Raw genomic sequence first — 19,108 nt, 5'->3', positions numbered from 1 at the left:
GGACAGTTTTCACTTTGGATCAGAGCCCTATTCACAGTTGGTACTGCCTTACTCCAGGAATATCCCATTGATATTTGCCAAATACTTGCCAAATCAGAGTGAGAGGGACAGCGTCTGGCCCTTTGTGACCAACGAATGCAGGCTTTGCCCCTCGTCAGCATGGCTGTGGCCAAGGCAATCCGTTCAGTCCAGGCAGGGGCATTAATGCTGCTCGGGGGGCTGTAGTGGGGAGGAGGTACAGCCTGCAATTGTGGTTAACAACACCACAGGAGCTGTGTTTTCTGATCACGCTGATGGTTACCTTCAAACAGTTTCACTCCATTATTTCCTGTTGGCTGCTAATTCGTTTGATCAGCAGCTAGACCTTCCCCCGCCCACTCTTTGCCAGCCTGCTCTGTGTCAATACCGCTCTGGTGGAAGCTCTACGAGTAGCTTGAAAACATTCTCCTTTCCCTGGCCTTGTGTACATTTTCCATCGTCCAGCTCTTCAGACCTTGGGATGCAGTTTCATCCGTACACAGGACAGGACCACTGAAATATTATCTTCATCAGCACTGCCTAGTATGTAAGGGCTTACCCTGACTTACACCTCTATGGCTGCATTAGCTTCAGTGGGCTTCCATCCGTTATAACTCAGCAGAGAATTTGGCCCTAATTCGCTAATAGTTTAGCCAAGTTCTACTGAATACCTGCATATTTCGTTTGCAATGGAGGTAAAACCAAAAAGGAAACCCAGACATCTCTTTTCCCAGGGTGGACTGATCAGAATTTTGACCCATCATAGGATAAGTGTAGAGTTAATTTTGCTTCCTCCTAGAAGAAAGGACAGCAAATGTACAGAATCCAGATTGCGGTGGTTAATTATAGCCTAGGTCTCTGCCACCTGTTTTCATGTTGTTTGTTTATGTGTGTTTGCATCTAATGTATGTTACATTAAATATTCGCCATCTGAAATATCCTTATGTCTTCATGAGGAAGTGAAACTAAGTTAAGGGAACCTGTAAAATGTATACCCGACAGCTTTATTTTAGGTAGGGTCTATGATGCAAACTGTATCTCCAAATGTCTTAGGACCCAATCTAAAATCCATTAAAGTCAATGCAAGGACTCCCATTGACTGCATCGGGCTTTGGATTGGGGACTTAAAGAGCTAGAAAAATCCATGCTTTGCCCAAGACGTTAACAGAATCAGGATCATTGTCTCTTTAAGTAATGGCATGAAGGAAAAGAAATGAAGAGTTGGAGGCAAGGAAGCAAGGGAGAGAAGACAGGGGGTTCAGTGGAGACTTGAAATAAGTTGCACAGGCAGAAGCAAACAGGGAGGCTGTACTGGCAGCAGGAGCTGCCCGGAAAGCAGCTGTCCCATCGACAGACTGCCCAAAAGGGCCGAGCGGAAGCTGGGTATTAGCAGAGTGGAGGGGACAAGGAGGGAGTAGAGGTTGGTAACAGAAGCTGGAGCAAGTTCAAGGATGATTTTGAACTGGATCCAGAAATGAGGGAGCCATGGGAGGTGGCTGAGGCTTGGAACAATCCATGCCTGTCACAGAGGAGGGCGATATCATTTTTCCTCCATCGCCATTGGTTGCGGGTCCACTTTTGTCCCATCCTCTCCCAAAAATGCAACCCCTCCACTGCCCCTCCTCACTCTCCTGTCCTGCACATTGTGCTTCTCTCCCTCCTCCTCTCCCACTTTCCTCTTGTCTAATTTCCCCCTTTTACTCCCATAAAACCTTCCCCTTCCTACCGTTCCCCTCCCCACTTCCATCCCAGCAAGCGCTCACCCAGAAAACCCCCAAAACTAAACATACAATTGGTTGTAGCCTACGTATCACATTAGCTAAGACACACTGACTCCAATGCCTATTCAGACATTGGCATTCCTCTCTTAACAACCACACCGTCTGATAACCATTATCCTTCTTTCATCCGCCCCACCCTTTATATTCGCTTATATCCATTTGCAGTCTCATGTCTTTATTTAGATGGTAAGATTTGGGGAACTTTGAATGCTGTGAAGCAATGATGCCATTGCTATTCCAGAACCATAATGCAAATCTCTGGGCCAGATTCTGATTCGGCATCTTTTCTCAAAGCCTGAGGCTATATCACTGATTTTGGTGCAGACCGTTAAAGGTAGAAGGGCCAGCCATGAGCTTTCCAAAGTCCAAGAGTGTTCAAGATCCAGGCTTCTACGGTATCTACCCATTAGAGAAGGTCAAATCTCCAAACTTCCCAAGAAACAGACATTTCAACATCCTGAAAACTAAAACAGAACTCATTCTGAATTGGAACAAAAAGTCAAGCTTTTGAAATTTCCTGTGAAATGAAATTTCTGGTCAATCATTTATATTTTGACATTTTCACACACACACACACACATATATGTATATTGTTTCTCTCTCTCTCTACAAAATATTTGATATATATATAAACTTGATAAGTGGTATCCTAATTGGTAATTGATTTGCTCAACCAGTATTCTACTTGGTAATCAGTAATTGGTATCGTAAATGATGTAATATATGATTTTTGAAACAAGGCATTTCAGAACATTACCGCTTTATTTCTATTCTCTTCTGTAGAATAGTTTGTGAAAATCAGCATGTTCCTGTGAAACATTTTGATTCCAACCAATCGTCATTTTCAAATAGAAACGTTTCCCGTTGGAAAATTTTCAGCCAGCTCTACTATTAATTTTATCTATCTCAGCATTGATAGGACACTCATCCCTGCGTTGTGTGAGCTTCTTACGGAAACCCAAAAAACACACCAGTAGATCCTAATTTCTTGGTTCTCTTCCATTCTAGAACATATTCAAGGTTTTAGGTTTGGGGTTGGTAGTTTTCCCTACACTAGACTCTATCCCACCTATAGCAAGAGCTGATGATTTCCAACACAGCCACACTTCACTTTGGTTTATGTTACTTATTGGACAAGCTGAGTTCAGAAGCCTCTTTGCAAACTAATCCTGTGCTGTGCAGTGTCATGTTGCTGTCCTGGTTGTTTTATCCAAACTAATTCCTACTCAAGAGTATCGTAACTGTTAGTCCAGAGCTGGCTTAATACCGCAGTCTTCTAGGCTGCACTAAGAATGCAGCTTGAAAGTATAATACCTCCATAGGCGCCGACTCCATAGGTGCTCCAGGGCAGGAGCACCCACGGAAAAAAATGAGCAGGTGCTTAACACCCACTGGCAGCCAAGTACCCGCCCTCCCCTCAGTGCTTCCTGCCCACCGGCAGCCCCACTGATCAACTCCTCCCCTCCCTCCCAGCGCCTCCTGCACGCTGCGGAAAAGCTGTTGTTCCCCAGTGTGCAGGAGGCACTGGGAGGGGAGGGGTAGGAGTGAACGGGGTGTGCTTCGTGGAAGGGGTGAGAAGATGTGGGACAGGGACAGGAAGAGGCAGAGCGGGGATGGGGCCTGGGGGGGAAGGTGTGGAGTGGGGGCGAGGACAGAGCAGTTTTTTCAGTCTTCCCTCATAGATCATGTTTTCTAGACCTTTAATCATTTTTGTTGCTCTTCTCTGGACTCTCTCCAATTTGTCCACATCCTTCCTGAAATGTGGCGCCCAGAACTGGACACAATACTTTGAAGGGTTGGGTCAAGGAAACCCTTGGGACTGTCAACTGATGTGCTGAGACTACCCCTGAGCCCGTTTTCTTTGCCAGTTTGGGCCTCCAGAACCCTGCCTTGTTGAGCCAGACACACCAGTCTGCTTCAACACAGACCCAGGGTCCGAGCCACGCACCCCAAAGCTGTAGACTTAACTGAAAACGGCTTAGCAAGTGCTCCTGTCTCTAGCACCCAGACACCCAGCTCCCAATGGGATCCAAACCCCAAATAAATCTGTTTTATTCTGTATAAAGCTTATACAGGGTAAACTCATAAATTGTCCACCTTCTATAACACTGATAGAGAGAGATGCACAGCTGTTTGCTCCCCCAGGTATTAATTGCTTACTCTGGGTTAATTAATAAGCAAAAGTGATTTTATTAAGTATAAAAAGTAGAATTTAAGTGGTTCCAAGTAATAGACAGAACAAAGTAAGTTACCAAACAAAATAAAATAAAACACACAAGTCTAAGCCTAATACAGTAGGAAACTGAATACAGATGAAATCTCACCCACAGAGATGTTCCAATAAGCTTCTTTCATAGACTGGACTCCTTCATAGTCTGGGTCCAGCAATCACTCACACCCCCGTAGTTATTGTCCTTTGTTCCAGTTTCTTTCAGGCATCTCTTTGGGGCGGAGAGGCCATCTCTTAAGCCAGCTGAAGACAAAATGCAGGGGTTTCCAGGGCCTTTTATATTCTTTCTCTTGTGGGCAGAAACCCCTTTGTTCTCCTGTGCAAAATCACAGCAACAAGATGGAGTTTGTAGCCACCTGGGCAAGTCACATGTCCAGGAATGATTCAGCTTTCTGCAGGCCGACGCCATTGTTTAGATGTTAGTTTGAATGTTACCAGGAAAGCTCAGATGTGGATTGGCATCTCCCAAAGTCCATTGTCCGTTAAGTGTTTCTTGATAGGACTATTCTCAGTAAATGCCCATTCTCAAGAAGCTGACCAAATGCTTCACTGAGGCTACTTAGAATCAAACACATTGAGATACAAGTACATAGCCAATATTCATAACTTCAAATACAAAAATGATATACACATACAGACACCATAATTATAATCAGCAAACTACAACCTTTCCATAGACACCCCACTTTACCTCCTCTGTACAAGACCTGGTGCAACCATAGGACCCTGGTTGCAACAATACGGTCTATACGGTCACAGTTCATTTCAATAACATCACAAATACAATACATGTTCAGCCCTATGTATTGTACATAGAAAAAACTGTATTCCCTTTTTAAAAATATGTGTCTGCTTTGTTTCCTCCTGTGGTGTAACTACAATACTAATGTTAATAGCAAATAATACCAATCACTTGGTGGTTTACAATTTCTTATTTTAATTTTAAAAGTTACCCTGTGCTCAAGAGTGCATTTAGCACTATGGCTCCATAAAATTCCAAATGTTATCAACAAAATCAATAGAAAGCTAGAGGAGGCTGAGGAAGTGTGAGACAACAGCCTTAAATGTCAAAGGAGGAAGCAATTGTCATTAAAACTGATCAAAACTCAGCATTTCTGTTTCACGGGATATTCTGACATTTCAGAATTTGTTTTCGTTAATTTCATCCATTCGCAATCAAACTGAAAACACATATTTTCAAATTTCCTGCAAAGTAGAAATTCCAAAATAAAGTTTGTTTAGAAAATTTTGTTTTGAAAAAAGCTCAGAAATTTGTTTCAAAATGAAATGTTTGTTTCAATTTTTATTTTATTTTTTAATTTTCCCATTATTTTACATTATTTTATGTCATGCGAGTAATAGTAGTGAATTATGTCATATCATAATATGACATAATACAGTAGCTGAAATATTTTATTTATTTTGTATTTTATTTTTATTTAATTTCATTTAAAAATAAGCATTAAGGGAAACAGCTATTTAGTACAGATTGAAATATCTTAATTTCTAGATCAAAGTATCTTCTGTTTGTGTTATAATGAAACAATTTGACACTTTCGATAAGCACTCAATGTATTAATTAGCTGAGCTGCTGTTTTCAAGGTCCTTGTGTTAGCCTAAAATCATTTTTTCTAAGATAATAAAAACAGCTGCTCCTCTATAACAGTGGTCTCCAAACTTTTTTGATCATGCACCCCTATCAGTAAAAAATTTTTGAGCATGCACCCCCTGCCGCGCCAGCTCTACCATTTTCGCCAAATTAAAAAAAAAAAAACGCTCGGACTCCCGCCCAAACTGACGAAGCGGAAAAAAAAAAAGCGCTCCTCCTGCCGCGCACCCCCAAGGATCCTCTTGCGCACCCTCTTGGGTGCGCGCACCCCACTTTGGAGACCACTGCTCTATAATGTAACACATATATTACATACATTTCAAAATGTTTTGGTGCAGGACATTTTATCATACCTGTACGATGTTGCAGAAAAAATCACTTTCATTGATACGGCATTTTCTGACAGAAAACTGTTTCAACAAAAAATTTCCAACCAGCTGCAGTTGCAACTCCTTTGAATTCTTAAACAGAACAGATTGACTTGCACAGTGTTATGTACACACAAAGTGGCACCTGTTTAGTTAAATCAATTGAGTTTAACCAATGGAAAACCCAATGTAGACACTCTTTTCTCTGCTAAAGAGTGGCTTATTTGGTTTTAGCTCAAACCTGTTGCTAATCAATTTAAATGAAACCAAATAATCCTGGTTTAAATTGAAATAAGTGGCCACACAGCCATTTGCTCCCGTTTAACTAAATTGGTCTTAAATCAAACATTCAGTTTAACCATTGCAACTCTGTATAACAACAAGCACCAAGGCTCACATCCACAAAGGTATTTAGATTCCTAACGTCCATACCTTTGTAGATCAGAGCCACAAAATCCAGAAAATTAAATAATTTTAGGGTAAAGATTTAGTGTCATTTTGATTGTGAGCAACATTCTATTCTCTTCTGCTCTATGTAGGTTTTTAGACCACACCCACCACTGTAGTATCAGAGCACTGTCCAGTAGTACATTAAGCAGTCTGTCTACACATTCAAAAGGGAATTTAAATACTGCTTTACATAAAAAGTCAACTCCTCCTTAACTATGGGAGAATGTAGGGTTTTCATCTCTGTGCGTACACATAGATTAGATTAGATATATTTATCGTGTGGGATAGACACAGTGAGATCTAGCTAAAGCTGTACAAATATAGCTACAAAATTTGTTGGGCTAAGATCATAGCGAACTAAACTAAAGGGAGAGCTCAGTGGTTTGAGCATTAGCCTGCTAAACCCAGGGTTGTGAGTTCAATCCTTGAGGGGGCCACCTAGGGTGCTCTGGGGCAAAATCAGTACTTGGTCCTGCTAGTGAAGGCAGGGGCCTGGCTGGGGGGAGGGATAACTCAGTGGTTGTGAGTTCAATCCTTGAGGGGGCAAAAATCTGTGTGGGAATTGGTCCTGCTTTGAGCAGGGGGTTGGACTAGATGACCTCCTGAGGTCCTTTCCACCCCTGTTATTCTAGGATTCTATAAACTTGGCTTCTCAGGAAGAAACAAAAATAAATAGGACAGGTTGAAATATTTTCCTCAAAACATTTTCTTTTAATGAAAATGGCTTTTTGATGAGAACAGAAAACTGTCATTTTGCTTGAAAGGTTTTGTTCTTACCAAATAAATAAATAAATTATTAAATAAAAATCAGTTTGGGCATGTTGGGGGGGGGAGGTTCAGGTTTTTGCCCTTGCCCCCTTCTTCTCCATTGGGGGAAAAAAGCTGGAATGTGAAGGAAGGAGGATGAAAATCTCCCTTTCAAAAATAAAACTTACACACACACACACACACACACAACATTCAAATGGAAGGAATTGTGGGCTTGTTGGTTTTTTTTCATTCCCTTCAGAAAAACACACAACATTTTTGACCAGTTCTGCTCATAACATGAATCAGCAGCCTCTGCTCAGGCTGCAGATAAATCACTTCGCTACAAATGTTTGCGGCCACTGGGGGGAGGGAGGGGGGGAAATAGTTGTTAAAATGCAAGATAAACATAATTGAAAGCAAATATTTCCTGTGTACAGTAGGAACTAGCTTCGGAACCAGGCCAGCGAAACATACAGGTCACTGCCCTGCCATAATGTATGGAGGCAGGAGGGGCAGAAGGCTCGTTAGAAACAAATCCCTGGAAACGGGGCTTGGGTTTATCCGTGGGGAAAGTGACTGGATAAACAAGCCCCCAGGCAATGCCTAGACATTTTAACCACAAGCTGTCTTGCAAAAAGCTTTACAGCACCGGGGGGCGATTTCCTGGTCGCGCAATAGCCCTGCCCAGGTGCCTTTCTCCTGCCCTATACCTTTGGGGGGTTGGAGCTTTGAAGGCAGAGCTGCCTAGGTAGGCTTGCGCTCCGGCACCTGGCTGCAGAGGGAGGGAGGGCGCTCCTAGGGGGTTGGTTAAAGGAAGGCTGGGCAATACCTGGGGGTCAAGGGGAGTGGTGGATGGGAGGCAGCCGGGCTGGGAGCTCCCGGCAGGATGGGGAGGAGATGAGAGAAGCAGGGGGAGGTGGCAGTGCCAGGTAGGGGAGGAAAGGGGGCTGCCTGGCGGAGGGGGCTGCTGGATCGAGGCTAATGGGCAGGGGCGCTAGCTGGAGGAGGCAGCGATGCTTGGGGCAGGAAGGGGAGCAGCAGGAGGGGGCAGAAGCCAAGCCCGCCTCAGCAGCCCTCCCCCGGGAAGGGGGTGTTCCCCCAAAGGGGCTCAGGACCGCTCCGCAGCGCGCCACGGGCACCACTCGTGCCTAGGGAGACTGGGGCAGGCCCCGGGCGGCAACCCCCCTGCAGAAGCCTGGCGCTGGGCTCGATCCTCCGACTCCCTCCCCTGGAGTCTGAGCCCAGGTGGCTCCGGCGGGAGAGGATTCCAGCCATTTGCTGCCCCCTAGCGTTGGACAGGGGCCTCTCTCCTGCCTCGGTAAACGCTGAGCGTCGACTCGGTGCAGCTGCAGCAGGGGGTAGCGCGGTCTATATTTAGCGGTGTGGTTGCCTCTTTCTTTAAAAATGCCCCGGCGTGGCTCCTTCCCCCAGCGCTTGCCCTGCAGAGAAGGAGTTTTTTGCATCCTCCTGGCGTGGAGCTGGACCGGATCCTCGTGGATGTCAGGCTCTGGGATCCCTTTTCTTTCCAAAGTAACAACTCCCTCCTCTTCCTCCTCTCCCCCCTCCCCGATCAGCAAGGGAATGCAACAGAAGCGTTAGGAGGAGTTTGGAGAACTGAGGTTGCCACCACCCCGGGAAGCGAGGCACAGAGCTCGCTCTCTCTCTCTCAGCCGTGCTACCAATTGAATGCAAAGTTTGAGCATCCGAGGAGCTGGTACTTTCCGCCCCTCCCTCCGCCTTAGAGCTGGGTTTTCCTTTCTGTCTCCTGGACTGGGAAGGGAGGGGAGGATGGACGTGAAATTTACAAGCGCTCTCTTGTTGCATCCGTCCGGCCAACTCCTGCATCCTCAACCGAGGCATCTTCTCGGATGAAGGCGAGCCAAGGGTACCCCATGCTCTTCCTTTCCTTTTGCTCTCCCCATCGCTTCCCGGGAGACTTGCCCGTCTGGGGTGGGCTGGAAAGCTGAGATACAACCTCCCGGCTGGGGACTTGACTGGGGGTGAGTGGGGGAGGAAGAAACTCTTTGCGGTGCAAGGGAGGGCGGCGGGGGAACATCCCCGGCGTCCCTTTCACAGTGGAGCCATCCTCCATGGAGACCGGACCCTTTTAAAATGACTTTCCCTGATCTGATCAATGCCAGCTTGAATGGGAACCGGACGGGACAGGGCAGCGCTAACCGGTCCTGGAGGGAGTGGGGGCTGCCGGGGGAGGACGCGGAGACCAATGGCACCTCCCTGCCTTTGGCCCTGGATCTCCAGGCGGTGGGCGTGGGGGTCTTCCTGGCCCTCTTCATCCTTTCGGCCATCGTGGGCAACATCCTGGTCATCCTCTCGGTGGCCTGCAACCGGCACCTGCAGACGGTCACCAACTACTTCATCGTCAACCTGGCCATCGCGGACCTGCTGCTCAGTACCACCGTGCTGCCCTTCTCGGCCACCCTGGAGGTGCTGGGCTCGTGGGCTTTCGGGCGCATCTTCTGCGACATCTGGGCGGCGGTGGATGTCCTGTGCTGCTCCGCCTCCATTATGAGCCTGTGCATCATCTCGGTGGACAGGTACATCGGGGTCAAGTACTCCCTCAAGTACCCCACCATCATGACCGAGAAGAAGGCGGTGGTCATCCTCGGGGTGGTCTGGCTCTCCTCCATGGTCATCTCCATCGGGCCCCTGCTGGGATGGAAGGAGCCGCCTCCCCCGGACGAGAGCATCTGCAGCATCACCGAGGAGCCGGGCTATGCCCTCTTCTCCTCCCTCTTCTCCTTCTACCTGCCCCTCATGGTCATCCTGGTGATGTACTTCAGGATCTACGTGGTGGCCCGGCGGACCACCAAGAGCCTGGAGGCGGGGGTCAAGAAGGAGAGGGGCAAGTCCATGGAAGTGGTGTTGCGGATCCACTGTCGCAGCGTGGTGGAGGACTCGCTCTCCAGCGCCCGGAGCAAAGGGCACAACTTCAGGAGCTCGCTTTCCGTGCGCCTCCTGAAGTTCTCCCGGGAGAAGAAAGCGGCCAAGACCCTGGCCATCGTCGTGGGGGTTTTCATTCTCTGCTGGTTCCCTTTCTTTTTCGTCCTGCCTTTCGGTAAGTGAACCCCGGCACTGCGCTGTCGTGTCCTCCCCAGCTAGGTGGAGGAGCGAGACCCCGCTCGCTCTCCGCGGTTGCTCTCTGCCATGAGTAAACTTCCAGGCTTCATTTCAAGCGCTGGTTGCAATGAAAGGGGGGCGGGGTCCTTCTCAAGGGCGGAATAATAATGCTCCTCGCCAAAGAATTTCGCAATCTCTGCGCGCCCTGTTCCCCACCGCCGTGGAGTGTCCATCAGCAGCTGGCGCTAGTCTGGGTCAGACATTGACCTAAGGGTGTAGTAAGGGGAGGGGGGGATAACACGCGTTTTATGCTGTGATCATTCTGAAACTGCCCAAACTGCCCGGAGAGCGCGGCATCATTTTGGCAAAGAGACACTGAGAGAATCAAGTTCTTTAACATGGTCTGGTCAGGAGCATCAGTGGTTACTTTGGTGTATTTCTCCCAAGTTTTGTGCTCTTGGATTGGGTTGTCCTGGTAAAGCCCTCCGGGATCAAGCCCTCCTAGGACCTCTGTTGCATGAGCTAAAAGCCATATGGCCCTGAGCTAAGGCTGTGGCCGACTCATTTAACTCTAAGTGGTCTCGGTGTCACTAGATAGGACAGAACATCACACCCAGGAGGGGTGTGGGTTACACTGGTCCTTTCTCAGTTCCCCATGAGTCAGGCTCCTGATTGGCAGCCCTGAGCCTCATCACAATAAGTTGCCAAAGACTAGAGGCCCTAAGCTAATGTCCACACAGGTCAGTGGGAAGCCGCTCCTTGACTTGGCTGGGCTTTGGATTGGGCACCACATTTGCAAATGAAGAGGGCAGACATGGGCAGAAGGCATCCTCCTCTTGACTATGGCTGCAAAAATATTGGGCTAAACCCGTGTCTGGTGTAACTCCGTTGCCTTCAATGGAGTGTGATGCCAGGAGGGTATTTTGGACCATGAGCCAAAGTCTTCTCTAGAATGATAGCATTTTTCTGGGCGATTTCTCATGGCTGCTACCAGTCTCTATGCTGATTGCTGAGAGACGAAACTCTTGTTTTGTCTGCATTTCGCCGAGACCTTGTGATAGGCCATACTATTTATCAGGGCCTATTGAGTTCCTCATTCTCTAGCCTAGTGGTAGGAACTCCTAGATTCTATTCCTGAGTCTGCTTCTGGCTTATTCTGGTGCATTTGGCAAGTGATTCCACCTTTCTGTGCCTCAGTTTACCATCCTTAAAATGAATACAGTATAGACCCACCTACCTTAACCGGAAGATGTGAGGCTTAGTTCTGAGTGTCTGGGAAGCACTTTGAAATCCTCCAATGAAAGGTGCTGTAAAATGCAAAGCAGTATTAAGATTATCATCCCTGTGCCGCTTAGTGCATTTCCCCAGCCAGTATTCTAAGGGTTAAAATCTTTGTGCCAATATTGCTCTGGCATGCAGGCAGCCTCTGTAGTTTTGGGAAGAAGAGCTGGCAACCCCCTGCTCCAAAGCCAGGTTTCATTACCTTGGTTAGAAACACAAGTACTAGTTCACAAGGTAGGACAGAGGCATCTAGGCCCATGCCAGCAGATCTTCCCCTTGGAGCAGCATAGCTAGTTCATCAAGAAAAGGGAGTTTAAATACCCTTTATTCTCTTTCAGACCCCCCAAAATATAGTTAGTGGGACAGATCCTCAGCTAATGGAAATCAAAATAGCTCCTAGAAGTCAGTGTAGACTATCTACACCAGCTGAGATCTGACGCCGCATCGTCAACCATCCCTCTCCAGTCACAGACAACTCATTAAATAAACAGCTTTAGGGAAGTCCTAAGGGCCAGGAAATCTTACAGCCATTCTGCATCGGATTTTCTCATGCCCTTAGTTATTGTTGAGGGGGTACTGGAGGGGTCAGAATGCATCCTCTTGACACTAGCCAGGCCTTTTTCCCATCCTGTTGTCATCTGAGCCTACAGGGATGTGTCACGTGATCAAAGGCGATGTATCTGAGATTCAGATGACACGAAACGCCTCATTGCTTATTGTAGGCAACATAATAGCCAGATTTGTTTAATCCATTGGAAAAATCAATTACAAAAAGCATGCAGGGACACAGCCGCTCCATCGGAACACTTTTAGAAGATATTTGTGGTGGTGGGTTTGTCCCTTTTAAAAATCATTTCTGGACTTACTGTTCCTAACAGCACTTTGAAAAATTGAGATTTAGTTGAGTAACTCATGGTTTAAGGTCATAGCAGGGAGCCAAGAACTTGTGAGCTCTAATCCTGCCTCTGGCCATGTGGCCTTGGCCAAGTCACTTATCTGCTTTGCCTCAGTTTCTCTTTTGTGATGATGATGGTGCTATTTTCTCTACCTCATCAGGATGTTGTAAGGATTAATTAGCTATATTTAAGAGCCAGTTCTCACCCTAAGTAAAAGAAGAAGTATAAGAACAGCCATATTGGGTCAGACCAATGGTCCATCTAGCCCAGTATCCTGTCTTCCAACAGTGGCCAGTGCCAGATGCTTCAGAGAGAATGAACAGAAAAGGGCAATTCGAGAGATCCATCCCCCTTTCATCCAGTCCCACATTCGGACAATCAAAGATTTAGCGTGGGGTGTGTCCCTGACCACCTTGGCTAATAGTCATTGACAGACCTATCCTCCATGAACTTAACTAATTCTTTTTTCACCCACTTTTGTCCTTCACAACATCCCCTGGCAAGGAGTTCCACAGGCTGACTGTGCGCTGTGTGAAGAAATACTTCCTTTGGTTTGTTTTAAACCTACTGCCTCTTGATTTCATTGGGTGGCCACCAGTTCTTGTGTTATGTGAAGGGGCAAATAGCACTTCCCTGTTCACTTTCTCTGCACGGTTCATGATTTTACAGAGCTTTATCATATCTCCCCTTAGTCACATATTGCATGTTGCTCAGAGCATGGGACCAAGAGCCAGGATTCTCTTTCACTGTGTGACTTTAAGTAAGCCACTTAACCCGCTCTGTGCCTCAGTTTTCTATTGCACTAAATGGATATAATGTTATTGACCTACCTCCCAGGGAGTAGTGTGAGGCTTCATAGTTTGTAAAGAGCTTTGAGATCATTGGACTCACTGTGCTACGGAAATGAAAAGTTTGATTATAGAAACACGAGTGGAATACATTCAATCTCTTTCATCAGCTTTGTATTTGACATGTGGTCACAACCTTATGCACGCCCCTTAGAAGGGCCCGGATGGTCGAAACTCCGGCATTAAATCCTACCCCAACTCTTTTGCATGCTGTTAATGAGCCTAGGAGATTGGAAGCTCTACTACAGAGTTATTTCAAATAGGAAACAGAGGGGAAAGATTGTCCAACAATATCTCTTTTTAATAAACATGTTTTCTGTTTCCAGTTGGAAAGCTGGGCTAGATCCTCAGCGGGTGTAAATCATTGTGGTTCCATTGAAATCAACAGAGTGATGCCAATTTACACCCGCTGAAATTCTGGCCCTTCTCCTTGGAGCGTATTTCCTAACTACATTTTTCTTTCTCCGTTTGTGCAATTTGATAGTTTCAGTGTAAAAACGACTTTGGTGTCAGCTTCCCGGTGGCTTTTAGAGATGTTTTTCTAAATTGCACAAGTTCATTTATGGTTTGACTTTCAAAACCAGGCTGCCTTTGATTTCTTTTCATTGCGTTGCACCATTTCAAATGTGTGAATGCCTAAACAGTGCTTAGCAGGAGAGTTTTTGCAAACATACTGTGTGGCTTTACAGACAGAAATATAGCTCCTCACTGGAGATAAATCAGTAGAGCTCCATTGCAATCAGTGCAGCTACACCATTTCCCACCAGCGGAGGATCGGTCCTCTGTGGAAAAGAGCAATTCTTAGTGATTAGCAGGAACCTAGCAATTAGGACTGGTAATTAACTTCCCGTGTGACCCTGGACATATCACTTGACCCTGCTGCTTACTCACCAGTGAAACAGGGATAATAGTTACCTAATTTGTTGGGGTTGGGAAGCTTAACTAATGAGTATTTTAAAAGCGCTGTGAGCGCTTTGATAACTCTGCATGTAAGTGCAGTGGTGTTATTCATTTTTTGGTCCTAGACTGATCTGCAAAAATATTGCTTGAAATCTAAATGTATTCCCTAGTACCTCCATGGAGTTTTATCAGCTGAGTAACCTACACCCTTCTTGGTATTGTGATACATATCCCCAACCATACGATGCAATCGTCAAGAGTATTGGTGCAATTAATAAGAATATGTTTGCCTGGCTAATAAGGCACTTTAGGAAGCTGTTTGCCTAGCAAGGGACAAAACCCTAATCTCACCCGGAGTGTATGCTTCCCTTTCTGGGCATGTGCAGCTCCTGTTGATAGTAATAGGAGTTCTACGTTCCGATGGAGAAGAGAATGCATGGACTCTGTGAAGTAAACCACTGGAGTTAAACTTACTCCCTGGCTGGATATGCCATAGCACCCTTCCCATTAGCAGAGATCCAGGTGAATGCCTTTTGAGGCTAGGGGCTGGATTTCTAAAGGTGTTTAGGCTCTAAAGATACAGATAGGCCCCTAAATACCTTTAAAACTCCAGCCCATAATCTGTATCTGATCTCAGGCCACCTGTGTAGTGCTGTATAGTTCTGATGCTCCCCGGGGTTTGGTTGAGGGGAGGCACCTCGCTACCACCTACCCTTAGCGTGAGGGAGCCTTAGCTGCGTCTGGCAGAGGTCAGTTCCCTGACACCTCTGGGCACAGGTCGCACAAGCACGCCCCTCTGCAGGTAAGCAAGAGATATGCTCCACTCACCCCAGCCCTCCAGCATTCCCCTGGAGCGCACGTATTGCTCACCGGCAGCGGGACCATGGAGCCGGCCTGAGCTGAGAGGGGAAGGCTTCTGTTCCTGGGGCAGGGAGCTGACCCTGGAGCAGGCACAGACAAGGCTCCTCCAGGGCAGGTAGTACATTAGGCTCACATTAATTATCCTGCTTAAAGGGCAGCGTAGCCAGCTACCTTATCCTTCATGCGTGGAGAGGGCCCATTCCTGCTGTGTTTGTTTTCTAAAAGGAATGTCCCAAAATCAGTTGCAGGGTAGAGGTTAGAGATGGGACCAAACTGAACACAGGATCCAATTGTCGGCCCCCACTCCAGGCCAGAGCAGAACGTGTCAACTGGGCCGATGTCTGTTTTTACCAGTAAAGGGCTAGATTCTTACCCAGGCTATGCACCCATTCAGGGGAGAGTAAGAATGCCCCTGCCCCCTTACATCCCTGCTCTATCTGGACCTTGGGTCTCTGTGCATAGAAGTAAATGGGGCCTGTCACCTGCTTACTCCAGCCCCAGGGCACATGGGCAGAGAGGGAGGGAATGGGCGGAGCCTTGTCTCCTACTCATTGGGCAGACTGGCTGATCCAGCACGGGTACTCTGCCAGCAGTACACTGCTACCTCCTCTGCCAGCAGTACATTGCTACCTCCTGAGAGCAAGGAGGGAGCAGGGTCAGGATCAGAGGCATGTCTCTGAGAGCTTGGCTACACTTGCGAGTTACAGCGCTTTAAAGCAGCCCCGGGAGCACTAGCTCACTCCCGGTCCACACTGGCAAGGCACGTAGAGCGCTCTGACTCTGCGCCTAGAGCGCTCCTGGTACTCCACCTCAGTGAGTAGAATAACGTTTGCTGTGCCCCCGCTGAAGCGCCCCAGCATCAGTGTGAACGAGGTGTTGCATTACTGCGCTCTGATCAGCCTCCAGAAACGTCCCATAATCCCCTTAAGTCAAGTGGCCACTCTTGTCATTGTTTTGGATATGCCCTTTGAAAGCTCCATTTGACAGCCAGCTGCTTATCTGCTCCGAGACAAAGCAACATTACTGTGGAATACTGGGTGTGAGAGAGAGCGAGGCGGGGGGGGGGGGGGGTCTGTTGCTGTCTGAACTTACAAGACAGCATGCTAATATGCTCTCACCCCCCCCCAAAACCCACTCTTTCTCCCCCCACATACACACAACACACTCCCTGTCATACTCCACCCCACCCCCATTTGAAAAGCATGTTGCAGCCACTTGCATGCTGGGATAGCCACCGCAATGCACTGCTCTCTGTGACCATTGCAAGAGCTGCTAATGTGGCCACGCCAGTGCGCTGTCAGCTGTCAGTGTGGACAGACTACAGCACTTTCCCTGCTGCACTCTATGAAAGCTGGTTTAACTCAAAGCGCTCTACCTCTGCAAGTGTAGCCATGCCCTGAGTCACAAAGCTTCCAGGTGCTACCTCCAGGCTGTGTCTACCCTTACGGCAGCATTTAGAGTACAGACACTACACATGGAGCTAAACACTGCAGGGAAAGATTCCAGCAGCAGAGAGGTAACAGGACCCTATACTGCTAAAAATAGCACAGTAGACATGGGAGGCGCTGCTTGGGTGTGTAGAGAGCCCATGTAAGTGTTGGCCCTGGGCATTCAGGCATGTAGGGCACTATACTCTACTCACCTAACCTGCTGCTCATTGTCTACACTGCTCTTTATACCCGTGCTCGCTGGGCTTGACATATCTGTACTCTACGCACAGCTGTAATGTAGATGTACCTCTAGCATGATGCACATTATTCACTCTGCATTGCCCAAATCTGTGCCTAGAGCCACAGCCTAGCCCTAAATTTTAAACCATCTCAGTCCAAGTCAGGTTTTAGATTGTCATGTGTATTCTTTGGGTTGTTTCTCGATGGATTAAAAATCTACATATGTATATTAGACTGCTTTCCCAAGGGGTTTTGCAGAAAATCCAGCTTATGGCACCACGACTGTGGCTCTGACTTCAGTGATTACATCATTTGTAAATTATGTGACAGGGAAAAGGTATTTGTTTTGCAGCAAATCCGAGAAGGATCCTGTCAGTTTTGTCATGAAGGGGGGACGTAAATCTATATTGGATGCCTGAAGGATTGTTTTAAATGAGGTTCAGGAAGGCTGTGGGAAAGGATGTATAGTTAGTATCATTAAGTATACTCCGGTTTTATTCTCTTTTATATAAGGTGGTCATCAGTCCTAGAGATGGCAGAACTGATATGGAAAACACAATGCACTAAGCTGAACCCTGGTGTAAATCAACTGGGCCAAATACATCCGTGGTGTAACTCCACTGGCTGAATTGGGTTTATACCGGGGAAGAATTTGGACTGCTCCTTTGTCTAAATTAGAATCAAACCATTTTATGGACGCTATTGTAACTTACAGTCAAGTCTGCTATATGACCTCTTCCGTGCCTGATCCAGGGAGGATATAAGTCTGCTAGAGATACAGCTGGGGACTTAAGGTACATCTATACTGCAAAAAAAGGCGCCAGCAACGAGTCTCAGAGCCCGAGTCAAGTGATTCAGGCTCACACGATGGGGCTAAAAATAACAGTATAGATGTTCCCACTGAGGCAAGGTGGGGCGGGTCTCAGAGCCCAGGCTCCAGCCCAAGTGGGAATGACTACAATGCTATTTTTAGCCCCAAAGCGTGAGTCCCCAAACCCACATCAGTTGACCCAGCCGCTGGGACTCTCTGCTGAGGGCTTTTGGTTTTTGCAGCGTAGATGTGCCCTCAATCCTTCAACTCATGCTGTTGAAGTTCATACTTTAGCCCTCAGTTCGGTCCCTGATGAGGATTGAGGTGATGTTTGTTACAGCAGATCACTTGGACTTATATTTATGTATTTTGTTCCTGAAGGGGGGCTCCAAAGAGGATGGAGCTAGGCTGTTCTCAGAGGTGACAGATAACAGAACAAGGAGCAATGGTCTCAAGTTGCAGTGAGGGAGGTCTGGGTTGAATATTAGGAGAAACTATTTCACTATGGGGGTGGTGAAGCACTGGAATGGGTTACCTAGGAAGGTGGTGGAATCTCCATCCTTAGACGTTTTTAAGGCCCAGCTTGACAAAGCCCTGGCTGGGATTTAGTTGGGGTTGGTCCTGCTTTGAGCAGGAGGTTGGACTAGATGACCTCCTAAGGTCTCTTCCACCCCTAATCATCTATGATTCTATGATCACGAGAACAGCCATTGAGTCAGAGGGTATTTCTGCCTGGGAGCGGAAGAGGAGATGCCGAGAAGCCCATGAGAAACCCCCTTCTCTTGAGTTTTCCTGCTCCATTTTTCAGAAGCAGGAGGCTCGGATAGTATGGCTCAGCTCTAGACCTCTGGAGTCTGATCTGAACCAACCCCATCAAGACCTTGTAAACTTTTTGGAGGTTCATCCCACAATAAGGACCTGCTGGTATAAGGCATTGAATGTCCTTGATTCCCGTTGACTTCAGTGGGAACTGAGGGCAAAGCAGGGAGAATAACTGATTGTTCAGTTCACTGGCCATTCAGAAAAATTGAAAAACAGTCTTTTTTGGGTCAACATGAAAATGATTTTTTTTTTTCAAATTTCTGGAAGATCGAAAAGTTTAAAAAAATAGTTTTGGATTGAATTAAATGCTTCATTTGACCCAACACAAAACATTCTGGTTTGATTTGAGCAGGGTTTTTTGAACGTTTAGGGGGTTTTTTTAACATAAAATTGAGGGAAATTTCTAAACATAAAGTCATCTTGAACAAAATGTTGCATTTAAAAATATCAAAATGAAACTTTTTTTCAGAACTTTTTTAAAGTTTGTTTTTTTCCAACCAAAATAGATTGGCAAAAATCAACACAAAGTCACAAAAAGTTTACACAAACCTGAATAGGCATTTTTTGCCAGAAAAAAAGTTTAGGTCAAAAAATTTTACCGAGCTCTAATTGAGGGTGCTGAACACTTTATGGGATCAGTTCCTAAAGGAGATACACCCAAGCCCTAAAAGCCTGGATCTGAACATACCTACCCAGTGCTTGAAACCTAAACTGAATGTTGCAAATAGACCTATA

At 46.7% G+C, this 19,108-nt stretch overlaps 1 protein-coding gene across 2 annotated transcripts in view; it reads left to right on the top strand.

Moving 5' to 3' along the window:
• The first annotated feature begins 7,248 nt into the window (after window positions 1-7,248).
• ADRA1D (adrenoceptor alpha 1D) overlaps window positions 7,249-19,108 on the top strand; it is a 70,563-nt gene continuing 58,703 nt past the window's right edge. For both annotated transcript variants that reach the window (XM_054028904.1, XM_054028905.1), the window contains exon 1: window positions 7,249-10,282. In XM_054028904.1, coding sequence (XP_053884879.1) covers window positions 9,319-10,282 — 964 coding nt within the window. In that variant the 5' untranslated portion in view covers window positions 7,249-9,318. The remainder of the gene's footprint in view (window positions 10,283-19,108) is intronic.

Source organism: Malaclemys terrapin, chromosome 5 (genome assembly GCF_027887155.1).
Source record: "Malaclemys terrapin pileata isolate rMalTer1 chromosome 5, rMalTer1.hap1, whole genome shotgun sequence".
NCBI classification, from domain to species: Eukaryota; Metazoa; Chordata; order Testudines; family Emydidae; genus Malaclemys; species Malaclemys terrapin.
Note: the sequence above shows the minus strand (reverse complement) of the source record. Positions and strands in the feature narration are given on the sequence as shown.